This window comes from Octopus bimaculoides, chromosome 30 (genome assembly GCF_046866305.1).
Source record: "Octopus bimaculoides isolate indiv1 chromosome 30, ASM4686630v1, whole genome shotgun sequence".
NCBI lineage: Eukaryota > Metazoa > Mollusca > Cephalopoda > Octopoda > Octopodidae > Octopus > Octopus bimaculoides.
The window spans coordinates 17,743,619-17,763,618 of NC_142957.1; the positions used below are offsets into that span (position 1 = coordinate 17,743,619).

A 20,000-nucleotide genomic window follows, 5' to 3' on the forward strand; every position below is an offset into this window, starting at 1 on the left:
CTACAATTTCAACCCATTCTGAGTATGTGAGAGCATGTGTCTGTGTATGTGTGCCCGTGTGTCCATGTGTGCATGTGTGTCCATGTGTGCATGAGTGCGTGTATGTGTATGTGGAAAAAGATGCGTGGCGTTCAATCATATACTATAAATGATATATATATATATATATATATATATATATATATATATATATATATATATATATATATATGCATATATACCTACCTACTTGCATGTATACATATATACATATGCATATGTGGGCACAGAACGTCACAATGAATATAAGTATATAAGTGTATGAATATAAGTACATGTAAATATGTGTGTGTATGTTTTTTTTCTTGTGTGTTTAACAAGTGATCAGAGAATGGTGGGGAAAGGAAGTGGGTGGATGTGTGGCTGGGGGAATATGTTGACAAATTCCATTTGTAACCAAAGAATGGACATGTGAAGACCACCACCACCACCACCACCACCACCACCATCAGCACCAACAAACCACTACCATCATCATCACCACCACCGGCTCCACCAACATCTCAGGCCACCACCAGCCTTCACCACCACCACCACTACCGCTAATACTATCACTATCAACACCACCAACAACAACATCATCATTATCACCATCAACAATAACAACACCACCACCATCACCACCACAACAGCACTCCCCCACCACCATCACCAACATCACCATCATTAACGACAACAGCCACAACAATGGCGTGGTGCCGTGGGCGTGGGGTCGGTGGACTGGAAGGTCTTCCTCTTTTTCCTTTGCCTTTCCATATTTTCTCTTTCTACTAAATTTTTTTTTCTTTTTGTGTTTTGTTCCTTTTTCCCCTTCTTCTGGCAAATTGACTGTCCTAAATCATCCACCATTTCCCTTATAACGAACCAATCCATCTCCATTTTCAATGAATTCAACTGTAAGCAGACGACACCTCCTCAACTAATCTATCGTCTGCTCTCCTAACAGTTTCCGGTCTTGTTTTTTTTTTGTTTTTCTTTTAACGAAGTCACTAGAAAATGACGTCCTCTTGTCTTCCATTTTGTTTTTCCTATTTTGGCCTTTTTACTTTCTTTAATTTGATTGAAAAAGCTTCTTTTCTTTCTCAAACTCGTTCTCTTTCCCTTTCTTTCTCTCTCTCCCTCTTTCGCTTTCTCTCTCTTCTGATTTCTCCCTCTCTCTTTCTCTTTCCCGCTCTCTCTCCCTCCCCTCTTTCTCTCCATTATCCTCTCCCTCTCTCTCATTCCCCTCCCTCTCGTCCCCCCCCACCCTCTCTCTCTCTCAGTCGGATTAACTAACGAACGAATGCTCGACCGAATGAAAACGAATGATCAAATTAATGAACAATCAAAAACGAACTGACCAACGAACGGAATGGGCATGGAAAAGGATTGAACACCATGTTGGTCACTTGTGTGTGTGTGTGTGTGTGTGTGTGTGGTTGACTTGTGGCGGTGTTTGTTTTATTCTTCTTCATTTGTCGGTGGATGGTGGGATATATTCGAAAAAGAAGTTCATACATATAGATATACATATGTATGAACTTCTTTTTCGAATATATGATACATTGACAATATATATATATATAATACAAAGAATATATATGCATGTATACACACATATATGTACATACTTACATCTACATGTGTATATAGATGCATATCAGGGTACAGGACGTTAGAAAAATGAACTACAGACAACGGAACGAACACATAGGAAAACAGATAGCCACTTGGAATTATTCCTTCGTCAGCTGCCTCTATTCCAACTAGACGTTTCGATATACATATATACTATCATCATTTAACTTCCAGCCTTCTATACTTCCATGAGTCAGACAAGCTCTGTTGAGGCAGATTCTGCCTGACCAATGAAAGCCTGGAAAAATAGACGTTAGATCATGATAATATATATCCACTCTGTTAAATCTATTGAATATTCAAATTATATTCACATAAAGACCTTATAACTATATTACACACACACACACACACATACACACATACACTCGCGCAAACATGTTTCTATATTTTTTTGTTCAACTTGGTCCCTTTCACCATTCATTTTGCTAATTAATTAATGTCCTCCATGACTACAATTTTTTTTGTCCACTCGAAGATTCAACTTTGCAAAGAGTTTTGTGCTGCCTTTCAGTTCGTTGATTGGCAGCAGTTTTTAATAAATTTCTAATCAACTCTTCATTAACTTCTAAATGAAATATTGTACAAGTTCTAAAGTCTCCAACACTCAATAAATTCGTTACCTTCTCCCATTTTTTTTCTCCATTCCAAATTGACCCACTCCATCCTATTTTCATTTTGCAATTTTATTCTCCCTAACCATCTCTTATTCTCCCTAACTCTCTTTTACTCTCTTCCTGAATACACACACATATATGTGTGTGCATATATATATATATATATATATATACATACACGCACACATACATATATATATATATATATATATATATATATATATATATATATATATACATACATATATACACACCACACATACATATATACATTACATACATACATACAAACATACACACACGCACACAAACATTTCTCTTTTTCTCTCCCCTTTTCTTACAGCCCCTCTTCATCTTTGTTCAATTACACTTTTGTTTGTTATTGAAATTTCTGTTTGAATTCATCAGCAAAAATAATTTTTATTAGTTTTAAATGTTTTCATTTTTAAGTTTTTTTTTTTTTTAATTTAATTTTATCCTCTAAATTTCGATGAAAAATAATTTTTTCTCTTCTTTCCTTCTTCCTTTCTTTCTTTCTCTTACTTTTCTACTTTATCACACCTCTTCTCTATCTGTCTGTCTATCTATCTTCTTATTCTTCTCATCCTCCTCTTCCTTCTTTCTCGTCGTCTTCTTCTTCTCCTCCTGTCTTTTCCTTATTCTTCTTTTTTCCTCCCCACCCTCCTCCTCCTCCTCCTCCTCAGTCACCATCATCTTTTTACTCTTCTTCGTCTTCTTCTCCTCCACCTCCTTCGTCTTCATCATCATCTTCTCCCTCTACTTCTTCTCCTCCCTCTTCTTCTTCTTCGTCTTCTCCTCCTCCCCTTCTTCTTCTTCTTACATCGACCCCAGTGCGTAACTGGTACTTCTTTAATCGACCATGAAAGGATGAAAGGCAAAGTCGACCTTGATGAAATTTGAACTCAGAACGTAGCAGCAGACGAAATATCATCATCATCATCATCATCATCATCATCATTTAACATCTGCTTTCCATGCGGGCATGGGTCGGTCGGTTTTACAGGACCTGGTCAACTGGGGAGCTGCACAGGCTCAGGTTGTCTCTTGTGGCATGGTTTCTATGGCTGGATGCTCTTCCTAATGTGTGTGCTGGGTGCTTTTCCATGTGCCACCAGCACCGGTGCATTTATGCAGCACCAACATGAATGCATTTTATGTGGCATCTGTAAAGGACATGGCTGTATGTATGGCTGACAGTAATTCCACTTAGCTTGACATGTATATATATATATATATATATATTGCGGTTTAAACAATAAATTACCTGCCTCTGGATACCCTCTAACGAAGACGGTACCCACACAAGTAATTCCTAGGAGTGCCTCCGGATTTAAACATCCCCTGGTTGCTTGCATACTTCAGACTACCCCTGAAAAATTCAAGCAATCCTATCATTTACCTATATATATATATATATATATATATATATATATATAGACAAATAGATTGATAGAGAGAGAACTAGATAGATTGATAGATAAATAGACATACACACAGATAAATAGACAGACAGACAGATAGATAGATAGAAAGAAACGTATCCCCTCCCATGATGAGCATACTAGCATGTTTGTGCAGACGTAAGTGCAGGCGTATGCAGATATGCACTTATGCTGAAAAAAAAGTGCCAGTACGAATGCATGTCTTTTAGTAAGTATAAACATTTGCCCCTACAACCAACCATCACCACCACCACCACCACCACCACTGCCGCTGGCACCACCGCCATTACTACCACCACCACCACCACCACCACCACCACCACCACCACCACTACTGCCAACACCATCCTTCAGGAACCTCTCAGAAATTCCGCACATGCGAAAATGGTTGCATGTCAAACAGCATTTTAGCATTTTAACAACCCAACCCTGCCCTGCAAACACTCACACACACACATGGACACACACACACACACACGGACACACACACACACACACACGGACACACACACACACACATGTAGGCCTCCATTCACCGCCACTTGTACAACAGGCTGTCAATAGAACTGCCGCCAAATCCTTGCTCTTTGGCAACATTCGGTAACAATCGATTGGCACTTTCAGTTAAAAACCATTTTGTGGGCGGAAAAAGTGGAGTTTGATTTTGATGAGGCCAAAGAGGAGGCAGAAGATGAGGGGGATAGGGTTCGGAGGATAGGGGAGTGGGTGGTGGGAGGGGAGATTTTACTCCTTGAGTGAGTGTGTATGTGTGTGTGAATGTGTGTGTGTTTGTACGTGTGTGTGCGTTTTCATATGTATGTGTGTGTATGTGTGTGTTTGTACATATGTATGTGTTTGTGCGTGTGTGTGTGTGTTCGTATGTATGTGTGCGTGTGCATATGTATGTGTGAGTGCGTGCGTTTGTACATGTGTGTATGCATGTATGTTTGTGCATACATGTGTGTGCGTATTTGTGTATGCATGTGTTTACATGTATCTGAGTGCGTATATATGTGTGTTTGTGTGCACGTATGTGTGTTTGTGCATATGTGTGTGTGTGTGTGCATATGTGTGTGTGTGTGCATATGTGTGTGTGTGTGTGCATATGTGTGTGTGTGTGTGCATGTGTGTGTGTGTGTGTGTGTGTGGCAGATTGGATGCATGTATAGGTATGTGTATACGTGTGTGTGTTTGTGTGTGTGGCAGGTTCAATGCATGCATGTATGTATGTGTGTGTATGTTTCTGAGTTTATGTACATTTGTGTGTGTGGATGGCAGGTCGGCTGCACGTATGCGTATATGTACGTGTATGTATGTTTGTGTGTGTATGTACATTTATGTGTGTGTGTATGAGGATGGATGTATATGTATGTGTGTGGGTGTATTTACATTGGAGTGTGTATGTACGTACTTAAGCAGGATATGTGTTTATCAGTGTGTGTCGGTATGTGCATGCGTGTATATATATATTTGTGTATGTGTTTATGAATCTATGTGTGTGTGTACGTATGAGTGTATGTGCGTAATGTAGGGGACTGAGTGTGTGGGTATAAATGCATGTGCATATATGTGCGTATGTGTCTCTATGTTTCTGTGTGTGTATGTATTTACGTTTGTGTATGTATGTGAGCGGGAAGAATGAGTGTGTTTGTATGTATGTATGTATGTATGTATATGTATGCATGTATGTATGTGTATGTGTGTAAGAGGAGAGGGGTATGTGTGTTTATTTTGATGAAATGTAAAAATGAAAAAAAAAGAGGGGAAAAAAGTGACAAAAAAAACCCCTAAAATTTACACAAAAAACAAAGTGAAGGATTGCAATCAATACGTTGATTACTTATCTCTCTCTTTCTTCTTCTTCTTCTTCTTCTCTCTCTCTTTATCTATCTCTCAATTTCTCTCTTCCTCTCTCTCTCTCTCTCTCTCTCTCTATCTATCTCTCTCTTTCTTACACCATCTCCCCCTCTCTCTCTGCTCTCTATTGTACAAAAACGTTTGCTCTGTGTAATGTATATCTCACAATAGCTATGCATAAATACACACACACACACACACACACACAAATAAACGTGTGTGTGTGTGTGTGTATTGTTTTTATGCTTAGTTATAATCAAGACAATTTTACATTAATCTGTTGGGTTACTCTATTCTTTTGTAGAGTACAAACTTACTCTCGCTAAACAAAATATTACTGACAGTGACTTCGAAGTTTCAGCCAGTTAAGCCATTGTCAGACAGAAGTCACTCTCAATAATAGTCTCTGATGAAGGGATATCCATAATCTCCCAGAAACAGCTGTAAGGCTGTATCTATATCTCTTTCCTTATAAATGTCCTGAAAACCCCTCACGGCCTTGGTTTTGTTATCTTTTTGGAGGATAACATTGGAGGAGGTGGTCCTGTGTCATTGGAGGAGGTGACCTTGTGTCATTGGAGGAGGTGGTCTTGTATCATTGGAGGAGGTGGTCTTGTGTCATTGGAAGAGGTGATCTTGTGTCAAATGATGAAAGTTTAGAGCCTGACGGAGAGACAGGGAGGCAGAAACAAGTGTCTTGTTGTAGAGGAGGTACATGGTCACCCAGCCAGAGAGAGAGAGAGAGAAAGAGTAATCAGAAATGAGGACAGAAACAGGTGTGCCGCTATATTTCATTTAATTATTAAAATCAATTTGATATTTCTTTAATTTAGAGGTGACCATCCTCACTTGATAAAAAAAAAAAAACAGCAATCGAGAATAGCTTAAGAACCAATGGTTCCAGAAACTCAATGTTGTTACCTCTACTTATACGTTTTTGATCTCATTAAGCACCAAATTCATTGACATGTTATAAACTGGAAGCTAATATCTTTTTCTTTTGTTTTTTTATTCAGGATCCTGAATTTCCAGGTGACACAAGCCTCTGCCAAGATGCAGAGTATGACACAATTACTGGACAAACTCTTGGAAGGCTACGACAAACGACTCCGGCCCGACTTTGGTCGTAAGTGAATTTTTTTTAAAGAATATTTGTTCGTGGCTGCCTGTAATATGACTGATTATTAAGATTTAAGACATACGTGATGGAAAAATCTGGAAGCTAAATGATGTAACGAGGATATTTCTATTGAAATACATTGCCTTATTATTATTTTCTTAATTAATTTTGAAAATACTGAAGAATTTAGTAAAATAACTTTGTTGTTATTAGGTTGGTGTTTGGAACATGAATTAATAAGAACTTTTAATGAAAGGTTTTAATTTATTTAACTTTAAATCAGGAAGTTTGTATCACAGAATCAGAGTCGGTCTCAGATGGGTTGGCATCAAAGGGATTAAGACAGACATGATGGAAAGAGCTGGAAGCTGAATCATAGAATCACAGATCGAGAGAGAAGGAGAGAACGAGATAGAGAGAGGGATGGTGGTGATGATACGTAACATAACAAACAGACTACATATCAGAACATTTCATGGTCAGTGAAACACCAGACTGTGCTATGAACAAGCAAGGTATTTCATTATAGATTGGCAGACAGCAGAGATGCTTGACAATCTTTACCCACGGATGAAATTACGATGTATGAAGTGGGCTGGAAAAAGTGAGTACAAGTAGATAAATGTAAATCCAGGAAAACAGATAAAAAAAAACCGAAAACATGAAACATAAAATAAAGCCAAGTAAAACCTGTTGATCATGTGAAGCAAAAGCCAATTGTATGTGCCCAATAGACAGCTCATTAAGTTTTAACCCCTGTGTGATTTGAACTCAAACCTCAAAGGAACCATCAAAGAAAACAATTTATACAACACCAAACTATATGTTCAGTGCTCTACTGCTTCTTTCTTGCATAAATATCCTGCCATATTGGCTGTCGTCTGCCATCAGTCAATCAAACAGTCGCATAATTTCACTGTCATGTTCGTTAGCTGGTGCAGATAACGAATTGAAGTTTGTATAACAGTGACACTTAACCACATAAATTACGTTGGAGTTTGTTTGTTTGTTTGTTTTGTTTATTTGTTTTATTTACTTATTTGTTTCTCCTTTTTTATTCTTTTCTGGATCGTTTGCTAATTATTGCTTTCAGCTATTTTTTTTTTTTCCAGTCTAGATGGGTTAAGGGCCACTAACGATGTCTGCATGTACAGTAATTTGTGTGTATGTATGGATATATATATATATATATATATATATATATATACATACACACACACATATATGCATATATATGATATGCATACATACACACATATATGAGTACATGTGCATATATATGTGCATATGTGTGTGTGGGTGTGTATATATATATATGTATATATATATATATATATATATATATATATATATATATATGTTATGTTTCCCTCGGACTGACTCGCAGAGATAACATAACGAGTTATACAATTTAATTATTACATTTATTGTTCAATTACATACAAAGAACGCACTCACCCAATGTTCGTTATGAATAAACAAAAGTCATGTCCGCCATATATATATCAATGACATTTTACTACGACAGTCCCACAAGACAACAACAATGAAACAATGAACTCAGACGAACCACATGACACACGGAACGTCAGACGAATTACATATCTAACAGTCCATATAACACCTCCCCACTGAAATTGATGCTACACAAGAAGTATCAACAGCAAAGTCTCTCTTGGGTTTTACGGGTTCTCTTGGACCGTCTTGGGTTGTCTGGTCCATACTCTGGAACGGGTAACATGGTCTTGGGTCTGGTTTGTCTTTGTGTTAGTGGCACAGTTTCCGAGATCTCCATCGGGTGATCTGTTGCAAATTCAAATACAGTGTTTTCTGCATCACCAGGTTCATTGTCTTCCTCAGTTGTGTACCGCGGTCGCAGCTGTTCCCAGTGTCGTCTCCACATCGGGCCATGAGGTATGACCTTCACGTTAAAGCAGCGAGTACCCAATGACTTCTTAATGATTGCTGGTACCCATCGGGGATCTTTGTCTCGGCGAGGTCCATAGTAGAGTGCATACACAGGATCTCCGGCTTTGTACTGCCTGGTAACTTTAGCGACATCAGCCGAGCTTGGAGTCACCTGAGACTTATGTGCTTCCTTAGACTGTTTGCCTTGAGCAATGTGTGTTGGCGATGGCAGCAGAGAATCAATCCTTGTTCGTATCTGCCGGTTATTCAAAAGTTCACTTGGAGAGAATCCACAGGATGTTGGTGTTCTCCGGTACTGCATCAAGAATTCTTGAAGTGCTCGTGTTGGCGGAAGAGAAGACTTCCTCAGAGCTTGTTTGAAGGTCTGCACCAAACGTTCCGCTGCTCCGTTGGTAGCTGGGTGGTAAGGTGCCCCTGTCAGGTGTGTGATCCCGCGTTCTTTGCACCAGCTCTGGAACTCCTCAGACGTAAAAGTTGGTGCATTATCGGTGACCAGTGTGTGAGGAAATCCGAAGTGCGCAAAGTCTTCCTCAAGCAGATTCAAAGTGGCTTTGGAGGACGTGGAGGAAGTGGGATGAATGCATGGGTACTTGGAATAAGCATCTGTGATCACCAGCCAATCTCTACCCATAAAATTTATTGCATGGTCCAGATGTAAGCGGCTCCACGGCTTTTCTGGTAACATCCATGGGTGAACTGGAGGCTTAGATGGCTGCCTTTGATGTTCGTTACATGAATCACATCGTCGACTGGCTATCTCTATAGCAGCATCGATACCAGGCCAATATACAGCAGTTCTTGCTAGCTGTTTCATGCGTTCCATGCCAAAGTGTCCGAGATGCAGAAAATTGAGGATCTTTGGCTGCAAGCTATGTGGAATCACAACTCTAGATCCATGTATAAGGCATCCATGACAGATACTAAGTGAGTTTGATAACTTACGGAACTTGTTGACTTCGTCATTGATCTCCATGTTCTTTGGTGGCCAGCCTTCACGGACGTAGCGCATCACTGTAGATATCACTGGATCTTTCCCTGACTCTTGACGGAGGACGTTAGCATCCACAGGTTGGACTTGAATACTAAGAGCTTTGATGGCACACACCATGTCTATGTCTTCACCATTTTCCTTTCTGTCAAAGTCGTTGTCATCACCGAATGGCAAGCGACTGAGGGCATCAGCATTGCCATGATCTGCTGATTTCCGATATTCAATGGTGTAGTCAAACTGGTTCAGCCACAGGGCCCATCGTGCTAGTCTGTTAGCAGCGAGAAGTGGCGTCCCTTTCCTCGGACTGAATAGTGATGTCAGTGGCTTGTGGTCAGTCACGAGTACGAATTTACGACCGTACAAATATTGGTAAAACTTCTGCAAGCCAAATATGATAGCTAGGGCTTCCTTTTGAATTTGACTGTAGTTACGCTGTGCAGAAGTGAGAGTCTTGGACATATTGGATATTGGGCGCTCGCTTCCATCAGGATAGCGGTGAAACAGGACTGCTCCAATACCAACGTTTGATGCGTCACAAGCCAGTCCCAAAGTTTTGTTTGGATCGAAGTGTATCAGAACTTGACTTGATGAAAGTACATTTTTCAAGTGATCAAAAGCTGACTGTTCTCATCTCCCCACTTCCAAATAGTTGACTTTTTCGTAAGGCAATAGAGTGGCTCTGCTATACTGGCTTGGTTTGGGATAAACTTTCCATAAAACTGAACTGAACCTAGGAAAGATTTCAAGCTTGATTCGTTCGTTGGAGATGGCATCTTTAAGACTGCTTCGACTTTGGATCCCTTAGTGATCCCTTCAGCCGACAAAATGTGTCCAAGGTATTCTACACTGGGTAGTGCAAACTGGCACTTTTCACGGCGACATCTGAGTCCATTGTCGCTTAGACGTGTGAGCAGACACTTTAGGTTGTTTAAGTGACTGTTTGCATCTTTCCCACTGACAAGCATGTCATCCTGGAAGACGGCCACTCCAGGTAGATCATGGGTCAGGTTTTCCATGATCTCCTGAAAGTAACCAGGTGCTGACTTGATTCCGAAAGGGAGTCGTTGTTGCAGGAGTACTCCACGGTGAGTGCTGAGTGCGAGTCTGCGTTGACTTTCTGGAGCCAGTTTGATCTGATTATAGGCATCAGCAAGGTCTATCTTTGTATATCTGAATCCACCTCCGAGTTTCTGCATCAGTTCAGCAGGGAGTGGCATTGGATGACGGTGATCAGCAAGTTGGTCATTAATTCCCACAGAGTAGTCACCACAAATCCGTAGTTTGGGCTTCAGGTTGCTTGAAGCGTGTGCTTTACGAATCGGTACCACTGGCGTTCCGTATTCATTGAATTGAACAGGCTTCCAGATTCCCTTGGCGATGCCTTCTTCGTAACCTTTGGCCAGGTCATCACGAAGAGCAAATGGGACAGGACGTGCCTTGTGAAAGACTGGTGTTGCGTCCGATTTGAACTTCACTTCCAGTTCAAAGTTCTTGAGACATCCCAATTCTTGCTTGAAAAGATCTGGAAATTCATCACACATGTTGTGACAATCTTGCTGCAGGGAAACATAGGGCTCGCTTGAGGTCTTTGGATACATCCCTTCTGCACCTTCCCTCTTAGCTTGGCTGTCTATGCTTTTCAAACCTAGAGCAGTGTCTACGGAAATTCCCAGAGTCTGGATAGCATTCCGACCCAGCAAATTAAGATCAGAGATCTTGGTGACTATGTAAGGTATAAGATCCTGCTTACCAGTTGTTGGATCCTTGGTTTGGCCCATGAAAGTTCCTAGAACAGGCAGGTTGTGCTTGCTGGCAGATTCATAGCGATGCTTGACATCTTGCAGCTTTGGTCTTCCAAGTTGTTTCCAGACTGACAAGGAAACAAAATTGCCTGTAGTAGCAGTGTCCAATTCCATTGTGAACAGTCTGTTCTGGATTGTTACTGGCACAATTAAACTGTGAGTGTCTCGGGAAACTTCACCTAGGATCGCCTTGACTAGCTCAGCTTTTGTGATTCTTTTCACGGGAGTTTGTGAATGGCCATTGCGTTGCTGATGTTGTTTTTTCCTACACACCGCTTGCAAATGACCCTTTTTATCACAAAAATGACATTTGGTTTCCCTGAAAGGACAGTCTGTTGCTTTGTGGGCCTTTCCACATCGGTAGCATTTCTCCTGGTTTGTGGAATAAGACTGCTGATGTTTCTTTTGAGGACTCTTATTCCTGTTCTGCTGGACCTTGTACACCTGCTTGGTTTTGGAACCGTATACAGTTTCTTTTGCAACCTTTGCTGCGTCTTCAGTCTCAATGGCAACCTGGACAGCACGGGCAAAATCTAGTTCTGAGTCTTTTATCTTAAAAAGCGCCTTCAGAACCGCTTCATTGTTAACCGAACATATGAATCTCTGTCTCAGAGCTTCATCCTGTGGGTTGGTGATCGCTGGAAAATCACAGGTAGCTGCATCCTGGCGTATACGTGCTGCCAGCTCCTGGAGAGTTTCGCCTGGCTTCCGCTGCATATCACTCCAAAACTTGAAACGCTCTCTCACAATGAAAAGTTTAGGGTCGAACTGTTCCTTCATGAAGTCAACGATTTCGTCCATTATCAAGTTGTTGATATCTTTAGGCGGATTTTGTTGGGTAGCCAGATTAGCAAGTTGTTTGTAAACAGTAGCAGTCTGATTGGTCAGGAACACTTGTGCCATGCGTTTTTCAGGTACAGCATTAGCAGCCACAAACGTACGGAATCTTGACCAGTAATCAGGCCATAGTTCTGTCGCTGAATCAAATGCAGTAAATGGTGGAATCGACACTGTTGTTGAAGCAGCTGAAAAATAGCCACTAGAATCGCCTTCAACTTGTCGAGCACCAAACAGTTTTAACAGAGCGTCCATATCTCTCTGATGTTGTTGCATTTGCTTGTCCATTTGTTCCCTAAACAATTTAATAAGTTCTACTGTCTGTTTTTCAGCCATTGTTATTACGATGAATAATTTTACGGTAAAGTAAGCATGTATCCTATCGGTCCTATCGGCGACGCCAATAAACTCTGTTATGTTTCCCTCGGATGACTCGTAGAGATAACATAACGAGTTATACAATTTAATTATTACATTTATTGTTCAATTACATACAAAGAACGCACTCACCCAATGTTCGTTATGAATAAACAAAAGTCATGTCCGCCATATATATATCAATGACATTTTACTACGACAGTCCTACAAGACAACAACAATGAAACAATGAACTCAGACGAACCACATGACACACGGAACGTCAGACGAATTACATATCTAACAGTCCATATAACAATATATGTATGTATGTATGTACGTATGTATGTATGTACGTATGTATATATATCATCACAATATATAAACGCACACACACTGAAAGCAAGAGGAGGGAAGAAGGAGGAGGAGGAGGAGGAGGAGGAGGAACCTAACAGAACGAAATGAGGAGGACAAAAGAAATGGCCAAAAATATCACTGATGTTCATTATAAGAATATCAGATAAAGATGTATACACACAGACACATACACACAAGCATATACAAACATATATATGCGCATATATATATATACATATATGTATGTATATATACGGATGTATGTATGTAAGTACGAGATAAAAATCCAAGGCATAAAAAGCACCCACTGCAATCTCAGAGTGGTTGGCGTTATTAGGAAGGGCATCCAGCTGTAGAAACACTGCCAGATCAGATTGGAGCCTGGTGCAGCCGCTGACTCTCCAGACCTCGGTCAAACTGTCCAACCCATGCCAGCATGGAAAACGGTCATTAAACGATGATGATGATGATGATGATGATGATGATGATGATATACACAATGTGATCCTTATCAGTTTCAATCTCCCAAATCTACTCACAAGACTTCAGTTGGCCCAGGGCAATAGTAGAAGACAGCTGCTCAAGGTGCCACGCAGTGGGACTGAACCCAGGACCATGTGTTTGAGAAGCAAACATCTTACCACGCAACCATGCCAGCTCCTCTAAATAATCCACTAATATCTCCTGCCGGGCAATGCTCCAGCATGACCATAGTCCAATGGTTTAAAGCAGTCAATAATGAAGAATGAATGCAAAACTTAAGACTATCAGGAGATCTCCAAGACTCCACAATCAAATAAGAGGATTAGGTTCCATTGGCAGTGACCAATGTTTCTAATTTCTGATTATCAAGTTTGGTTGGTTCTGTTCTTGGACCGTATTAAATGCGAATTAGCAACTGAGATAATTAGATTCTTGTGGCATTGGCACCGACAGATGTGACTTTTAGAATATATGTGCATGCTTTGTTTTTTTTTGTTGTTTGTACAAGAGAAAGAGAGAGAGAGAGAGAGACCATGGAGGTGGGTGTGCATGTGTGCGTGGGTGTGTGAGTGTGTGTACATGTGCAAGTGTGGTGCATGTGTGGGGAGTATCTAACTGCAGATGCATGCAAACACACGCACACACACATCAACATGGGCAAGTAAAAGTACATGTAGTGAACACAAAATGCACTCACACACAGATATATATATACATACATACATACATACACACACACACACACATATTCATATACATACATAAGAAATTAAAATGACAACGTACTTTCAACTGATATTTTGTTCTGAAGCATATACATATGAGTTCTGACACCAAGTTACTAGCATCATTCTACCTAAGCAAAATATACACACACACACACACACATATATATATATATATATATATATGTAAAAATGCACATGCACACATATATAAACAATACATATATATAATACTCTATATATTCAACCATATATATACGCACACACATATATATATATATATATATATATATATATATATATATATATGAATGTCCAAACACATATACATGTGTGTTTGTGTGTGCATATATGCATGCACATGTGTGTATATGTTTGTGTATGGATATACATATAAGTGTATGTATATATATACATATATATATACATATATATATATATATATATATACATACATATATATATATATATATATATATATATATATATATATATATATATATACTATTTATTATTTAATAAATCTAGAATTACTCAGACATCCTAACTTGAAACAGATGACCTCAGCCACCACCATATTTCTTTTTTTTGCATTCATTCCAATATTTATTATCAACCGTTTTCTTATTTATTCCATTCCATTCATATTCCTCGGATAAACATGATAGCCAGGCTCCAAGACTGAGTTACACTGGTTTAATCTCCAGCCGGAATTACTAAATTGGATATCGTAAACCTTGATGTATTTCATGTCTGAATACAAGATGAGGCAATCATCAGAATTGATGCGTGGTTTGTCTTGGCAAGTCTGGGCCTGGATAAAGTTTGACCCGGGGCTAAACACTGCTAACCATGGCATCGATGATAACAACGGAATGGAAATCAATATGAAACAAAGATAATGGAGCTTTCTTTGTTCCTCGTCAGATGATATTGTAGAAATAGCTGTCGTTATGTGTCTCGGATTACACTTGCATATTTTTTTTTTTTTGTTTTTAAATATCAAGTTGTGTAAAAAGACAGGATGGTCACAAAAGGAATGTCTTTCATCGTTGGTTTGTCTGGATTAGATCTGTCCTGAGGCCAGAAAAACAACAACAAAGAGCACATTCGATAATGTAGTCCTAGATACATTATCTCTGAATGAAAGACTGGATGGTCACCGATGGAACATCTTTGATCACTGGTCTGTCTGGATCAGGTTTGACCTGGGGCTAAAAAACAACTAGAAAGGACACACTAGATAATGTAGTCCGAGATACACCATGTCTGAATAAAGCAGGATGATCATAGTCGGAGCATCTCTGATCATAGTTATGTCTGAATCGGGTCTGACCTAGGGCTAAACAAAAATAACACAGAGGGACACAGTGAATGGCATTCCTGAATAAAACAGGATGGTCACGTCTGGAACAACTTTGATCATAGGCCTGCTGGATTAGGACTGACCTAGGGCTAAACAATGATAATAATAATAATAATAATAATGAACACATTAGACAATTTTGTCCAAGGTACACTTTGTCAAAATAAAAAGATTAAACAGGGACAGTTGGGACATCTTTAATTGTAGGTCTTTTGGATCAGGACTGACCTGGGGCTGAACAATAACAAGGATGGACACATTAGACAATGTAGTCCTTGGTACACAATGCCTATATAAAAACAAGACGGTTGTATCTAGAATATTTTTGATTATATGTCTACATGAACAGGACTGACCTGGTGTTAAACAACAACAATTTAAAATACAGTCTACTTCACACAACATTGCTTTGTCAGCTGAGTTTAAGCCAAAAACTTTTGATTTTATTCCAAGACTTAAATAAAAGACCTGAACTGCTAAATAGCTACAGGCATGTTTCTAAATATTTACTTTGTAATTTTCTCCCCTTTTTTTCCCTTTCTAATCACTAATTCTCCTCCTTTGATCTCCTTTCGGAAACCAGACTCTTTATCAGTAGATTTTGATCTTCCCTTGACTTCTAGCATTGTACAATTTTAATAGGTTTTGTATTTTTCTGGGGTTTTTTTCTCCCCTTTCACATCTTTGGGATATTTTTCTTTCCACCAATTAGTTAACCTGCACACCCACATTTGATCAGCTACCGTACTTTTAAGATATTCTATCATCACCATTTAATGTCAACTTTTCCATACTTGCATGAGCCAAACAAAGTTTATTGAAGCAGATTTTCTATGACTGGGTGCCCTTGCTGTCGCCAACCCTCACCTGTTTCTAAGCAAGGTAATATTTCCCCACCCCCCACCAAGACCAAACTTGAATTTCATGGAAGATTGAACATGAAGAACACTGCTTGTATAACGGTGATGCTTGTTTACAACCATCACATGATGCTGAGACAAAGGCGCGCACACTCACACATACACAGATTTGCTTTTACACACATACACACACATACACTTGTGGACTCGCATGCACATGCACACAAACACTATGCACACACACACGCACACAAACACCATGCACACACACACACACACACCCTCACATGCACACAAGCACACACCCGCATGCACTCACATACACATATGCAAACTCACACATACACATACACACACACACATATATACTCCTTCCCAGCCAGCAGCTCTTGTCAAACTGTCCAACCCATGCCAGCATGGAAGGTGGACATTAAATGATGATGATGATGATGATGATGATGACGATATATAATGATATATATTGCTAGAAAGAATCATTGAAATGAATCACTGATGCTGCAATGCGAGTCCCTTGTATGACTCCTGAATCCTGCCAAAGGTTTGCACATTTCTAAATACTTTTTTTCCATTTACTTTTGTCACTCCAGAAGGCCCCTTGATAATAAAAGCTGACATCTTGATTAGATCCATGGGTCCTGTATCAGAACGAGACATGGTAAGTTAAACAAGTTAAACAAGTTAAACAAATAGCCATGAACTCTAGCATGAAGATGATGCTTGTCTCCCATCCAATGATGTTTACCATCCCTTACAACTCTCTCTTCTTCTTCTTCTTCTTCTTCTTGATGTTTACATCGGCCGATCAGATTTATTCAATGGATTGCTACTTCCGCCAACTCTGGACCGACGAACGGCTGGCATTCAATGTTTCTCTGGCTAATGTCTCTTTGAACATCAAAATGCTGGAAAGAATTTGGTCACCCGATACCATCGTCTACAATGGACAGGAGTCTTTCCTTCACGAAATCACCATGCCCAACAAATTCTTTCGCATCAACAAAGATGGCACCATTCTTTACTCACAAAGGTATTTACCATTCCTTCTTCTTCTTCTCCTCCTCCTTCTTTACATCCTCATTTCTTCTCCTCTTCTTCATCCTTTTTCTTCTGCCTCTTCTCTTCTTCCTCCTCCGTCGTGTTAATATCATCAGTACTGTTAAAAGTGGTGAGCTGGCAGAATCATTAGCACGCCGGGCAAAATGCTTAGCAGCATTTCATCCATCTCTATGTTCTGAGTTCAAATTCCACCAAGGATGACTTTGCCTTTTATCCTTTTGGGGTCAATAAATTAAGACAGAGAGAGAGAGAGAGAGAGAGAGAGAGAGAGAGAGAGAGAAAGAAAGATAGACAGATAGACAGACAAACAGACAGACAGACAGACAGATAGATAGATAGCGAGAGAGAGAGAGAGAGAGACAGAGAGAGAGACAGAAAGAAAGATAGACAGATAGAGAGATAGATAGAGACAGACAGACAGATTGCTAAGTTACAGGGACCTCAACACATCAACATCCGTTGTCAAGTGATGGTGGTGGGGGGGGGGGGGCAAACACAGATACAAAGACACACACACATACACCCACAGATATATACATGCGCGTGCGCGCATTATTTTCCCCTAGTCTTTCCTATTCTTACGGAGAGAAGCTCAGACCGTTCAGGATCTGAACATTCCCAGCCCTCTCCCCACCTCCACCCACCCTTTCGCCAGCGCGTGCAGTTTTTCTCTTTTCCTTCCAAATCTTTCCCAGCGAAATTATTTCACACGAATTTTTTTTTATTTGTTTTTTAGGCTCGGGTCAGACATTCATAGTTTTAACACCCTTTTATTGCCTTAAAAAGTTGTTTTGGGGATTATATTTTTGTATGTCAAAGTTGTTCAACAACTGATGCAGTCGGTTGTAAAATTTGTTTGCATTGGAAACCTGCCCTTTGTGGCGAATTTACCGATATTATCTAATATTATTTTCGGCTTTTCTTCGCCATTTTTTTGGTCGTTTTTGAGACTCGGCCGTCTTCGAAGCCAATTCGTAGACGAAGGCAGGTCTCCATGGCAACTCTCTCTTGGCGAGGTTCATTTCCTTACTCCCTTCACCACGGCTTCAGTGTCACACGCGAACAGGTGCAGGTGTACGCGTGTGAACGCCGACACCGTTGCCACCAGCAACAACAAGAACAGCGATATCGTCGCAAAGCCTTCGACCTCAAAAAAGAGAAACGCCACCACCACCACCACCACCACCACCGCCGCCACCACCACCACTTCACCGTCAACTGCCTCTGCCACCTCCTCCTCCTCCTCCTCCTCCTCTTCCTCCTCCTCCACAAATTTCGCTGGACACGGTTTAAACTAGAAATGCTTGACCGGAGCTCAAAGACGAAATAGAATAAATAAATAAATAAATAGACAGACAGACAGACAGACAGACAGACAGACAGACATAGACAGACAGACAGACAGACAGATAGATAGACAGACAGACAGACAGACAGGCAGACAAATAGATAAGATAGATGGATGGATGGAGGGATATGTATTAGTACATGCACATACACTGAGAGAGTGCATAGTCCACGGTGGTGCATGGGTGCTCACGCGAGCATACGTGCACGTACATGGGCCCGAAGTGTCTTTTACGAGAGAGCCAACATGTCATTAGAGAAAATCAAATTTCATTAGCGTTTGGCATCTGCTGTGGAATGGTTGTTCTGGCTTTACCACTTCCTGGTCAGCACCGTGTTTAATGAAGATGCAGTGTACACGTGTGGGGGGGGGGCAGTGGGGGTGCGTGTATGTGTGTGTGTGTGTGTGTGTGTGTGTGTGAATAAGTGCCCTTATGTTTACGTGTTAGCAAACACACATATATATATAACTGCATCTATACATTTATACACATGATGCACATACATACACACACACAAATATGCACACATACATACACATGTATGCACACACACACACATATGACCTCTTGTATATATGTGTATGTATATATATATATATATATATATATATTATGTGCATATATATATGTGTATATGTATTTGTAAATGTATATGTATATATATATATATATATATATATATATATATATATATATATATGCATATGTATATATGTATGTATATATATATACATATGTATACACACATATATACACAGACACATGTATATACATAGATTGATACACACATACTGACAAAGATATATAATAAATATAAATTGAAATATTTTCACACAGACATGCACAAACATACACACATAATTACAACCTCCTACCCATACATGCAACCCACCCAGAAAAACACCCACTACACACACACACACGCACACACACACACACAACATCTGCTGAGAATAACCGTTGGTCACTTCTTCACGACATTACCACATATACACATGTAAATATATATATATATATATATATATATATATATATATATATATATATATATATATATATACACATATATACATACTTACATACTATGTCTATCTATATAAAGGCCAAATGAAAAATTTCCTATAAATTTAGAGACACAAATTTGGAAATGTCCC

The 20,000-nt window shown here is 39.7% G+C and overlaps 1 protein-coding gene and 1 long non-coding RNA gene across 4 annotated transcripts in view; one reads left to right on the forward strand and one right to left on the reverse strand.

Annotated features, from left to right (window-relative positions):
* The window catches only part of LOC149130245 (uncharacterized), a 244,685-nt gene that overhangs the window by 153,493 nt on the left and 71,192 nt on the right, over positions 1 to 20,000 (reverse strand). The gene's annotated exons all lie outside the window — the stretch shown is intronic.
* LOC106883576 (gamma-aminobutyric acid receptor alpha-like) overlaps positions 1 to 20,000 on the forward strand; it is an 82,873-nt gene that overhangs the window by 55,193 nt on the left and 7,680 nt on the right. For 2 of the 3 annotated variants that reach the window (XM_089346051.1, XM_089346049.1), the window contains exons 4-5: positions 17,029 to 17,096; positions 17,248 to 17,468. In XM_089346051.1, the coding sequence (XP_089202177.1) occupies positions 17,029 to 17,096; positions 17,248 to 17,468 (289 nt within the window). Of the gene's footprint in view, positions 1 to 6,611; positions 6,720 to 17,028; positions 17,097 to 17,247; positions 17,469 to 20,000 lie in introns of those variants that run through there. The other variant, XM_089346050.1, reaches the window with a different exon arrangement.